The sequence below is a fragment of the Polistes canadensis genome, unplaced genomic scaffold, assembly GCF_001313835.1.
Source record: "Polistes canadensis isolate GaletaPanama2010 unplaced genomic scaffold, ASM131383v1 scaffold_400, whole genome shotgun sequence".
Lineage (NCBI taxonomy): Eukaryota > Metazoa > Arthropoda > Insecta > Hymenoptera > Vespidae > Polistes > Polistes canadensis.
Window position 1 is genome coordinate 83,740 of NW_014569947.1, and position 865 is coordinate 84,604.

At 34.3% G+C, this 865-nt stretch overlaps 1 protein-coding gene across 1 annotated transcript in view; it reads right to left on the reverse strand.

The window, feature by feature from the left end:
* Positions 1-550, reverse strand: part of LOC106792272 (putative uncharacterized protein DDB_G0277255) — a gene marked incomplete at its 3' end in the record, with an annotated part of 11,588 nt that extends 11,038 nt beyond the window's left edge. Inside the window, 2 exon segments of the mRNA XM_014758578.1 lie at positions 87-195; positions 315-550. Of these exon segments, the coding sequence (XP_014614064.1) occupies positions 87-195; positions 315-467 (262 nt within the window).
* Positions 551-865: the final 315 nt, after the last annotated feature.

An 865-nucleotide genomic window follows, 5' to 3' on the forward strand; every position in this document is an offset into this window, starting at 1 on the left:
TTATATATTATATATATAATATAAGCAATTTGAAAAAATTCACACTAGAAATGTTATTAATAAAATAATAATAATAATATAATTACTTCGAATTTTCAGTACGAGAACTTGTTGATTCTTCACCAACAGGGCAACCTCCTGGTGTACGGCATCTTCAACAGGATATCCATTTACCCTGAGAATTTGATCACCCACCTAAAAGGAAATATGAACGTGTCATATTTTTCATGGATTTAAAAAGTTTACTAGGTAGGTAAACAAATAAAAATAAAAATAAAAATGAAAACAGTATCCAATTGAAGAATTGAACCGACCCTTAATCCATTTCTATGAGCTTCTCCACCAGGTTGAACGTTACTTATGAAAAATCCAGCTGCATATTCTCTACCACCGCGTAATGAAAAACCGAAACCGGCTGCACCACGACGTCTCAATCTGACGTTCCTGGTAACACCGATGACGGCCATTCTACCGCCTCCCACAGGATTTCCAGGACCTGCACCGTTGGATGATCCCGTTCCAGCACTGGACGAGCTGGAAGAGCCACCGGATCTGTAAAACATCGATCAATTGGATCTTACCTGTTTCTGTTACATCATTCAATTATCACCCACCCATAAAATATGCTCACAGAAGAAGAAGAAGAAGAAACTAATATATATATTTAGGATGTAAGATATAATATAATTAATAAATAGGTATTGTAGGGAATTTGGACATTAAAAAGAACTAGAACTTCGTTTTGATTAATTGTATTAATTGTATTACTTAAACTAGAAAACTAAATGGTGTGAGTTGGGATTGGGTGAGAAGTTTGGGAAAGTAAAAAAAAAGAAAGAAAGAAAATACTTCTTGGAGAAAAATA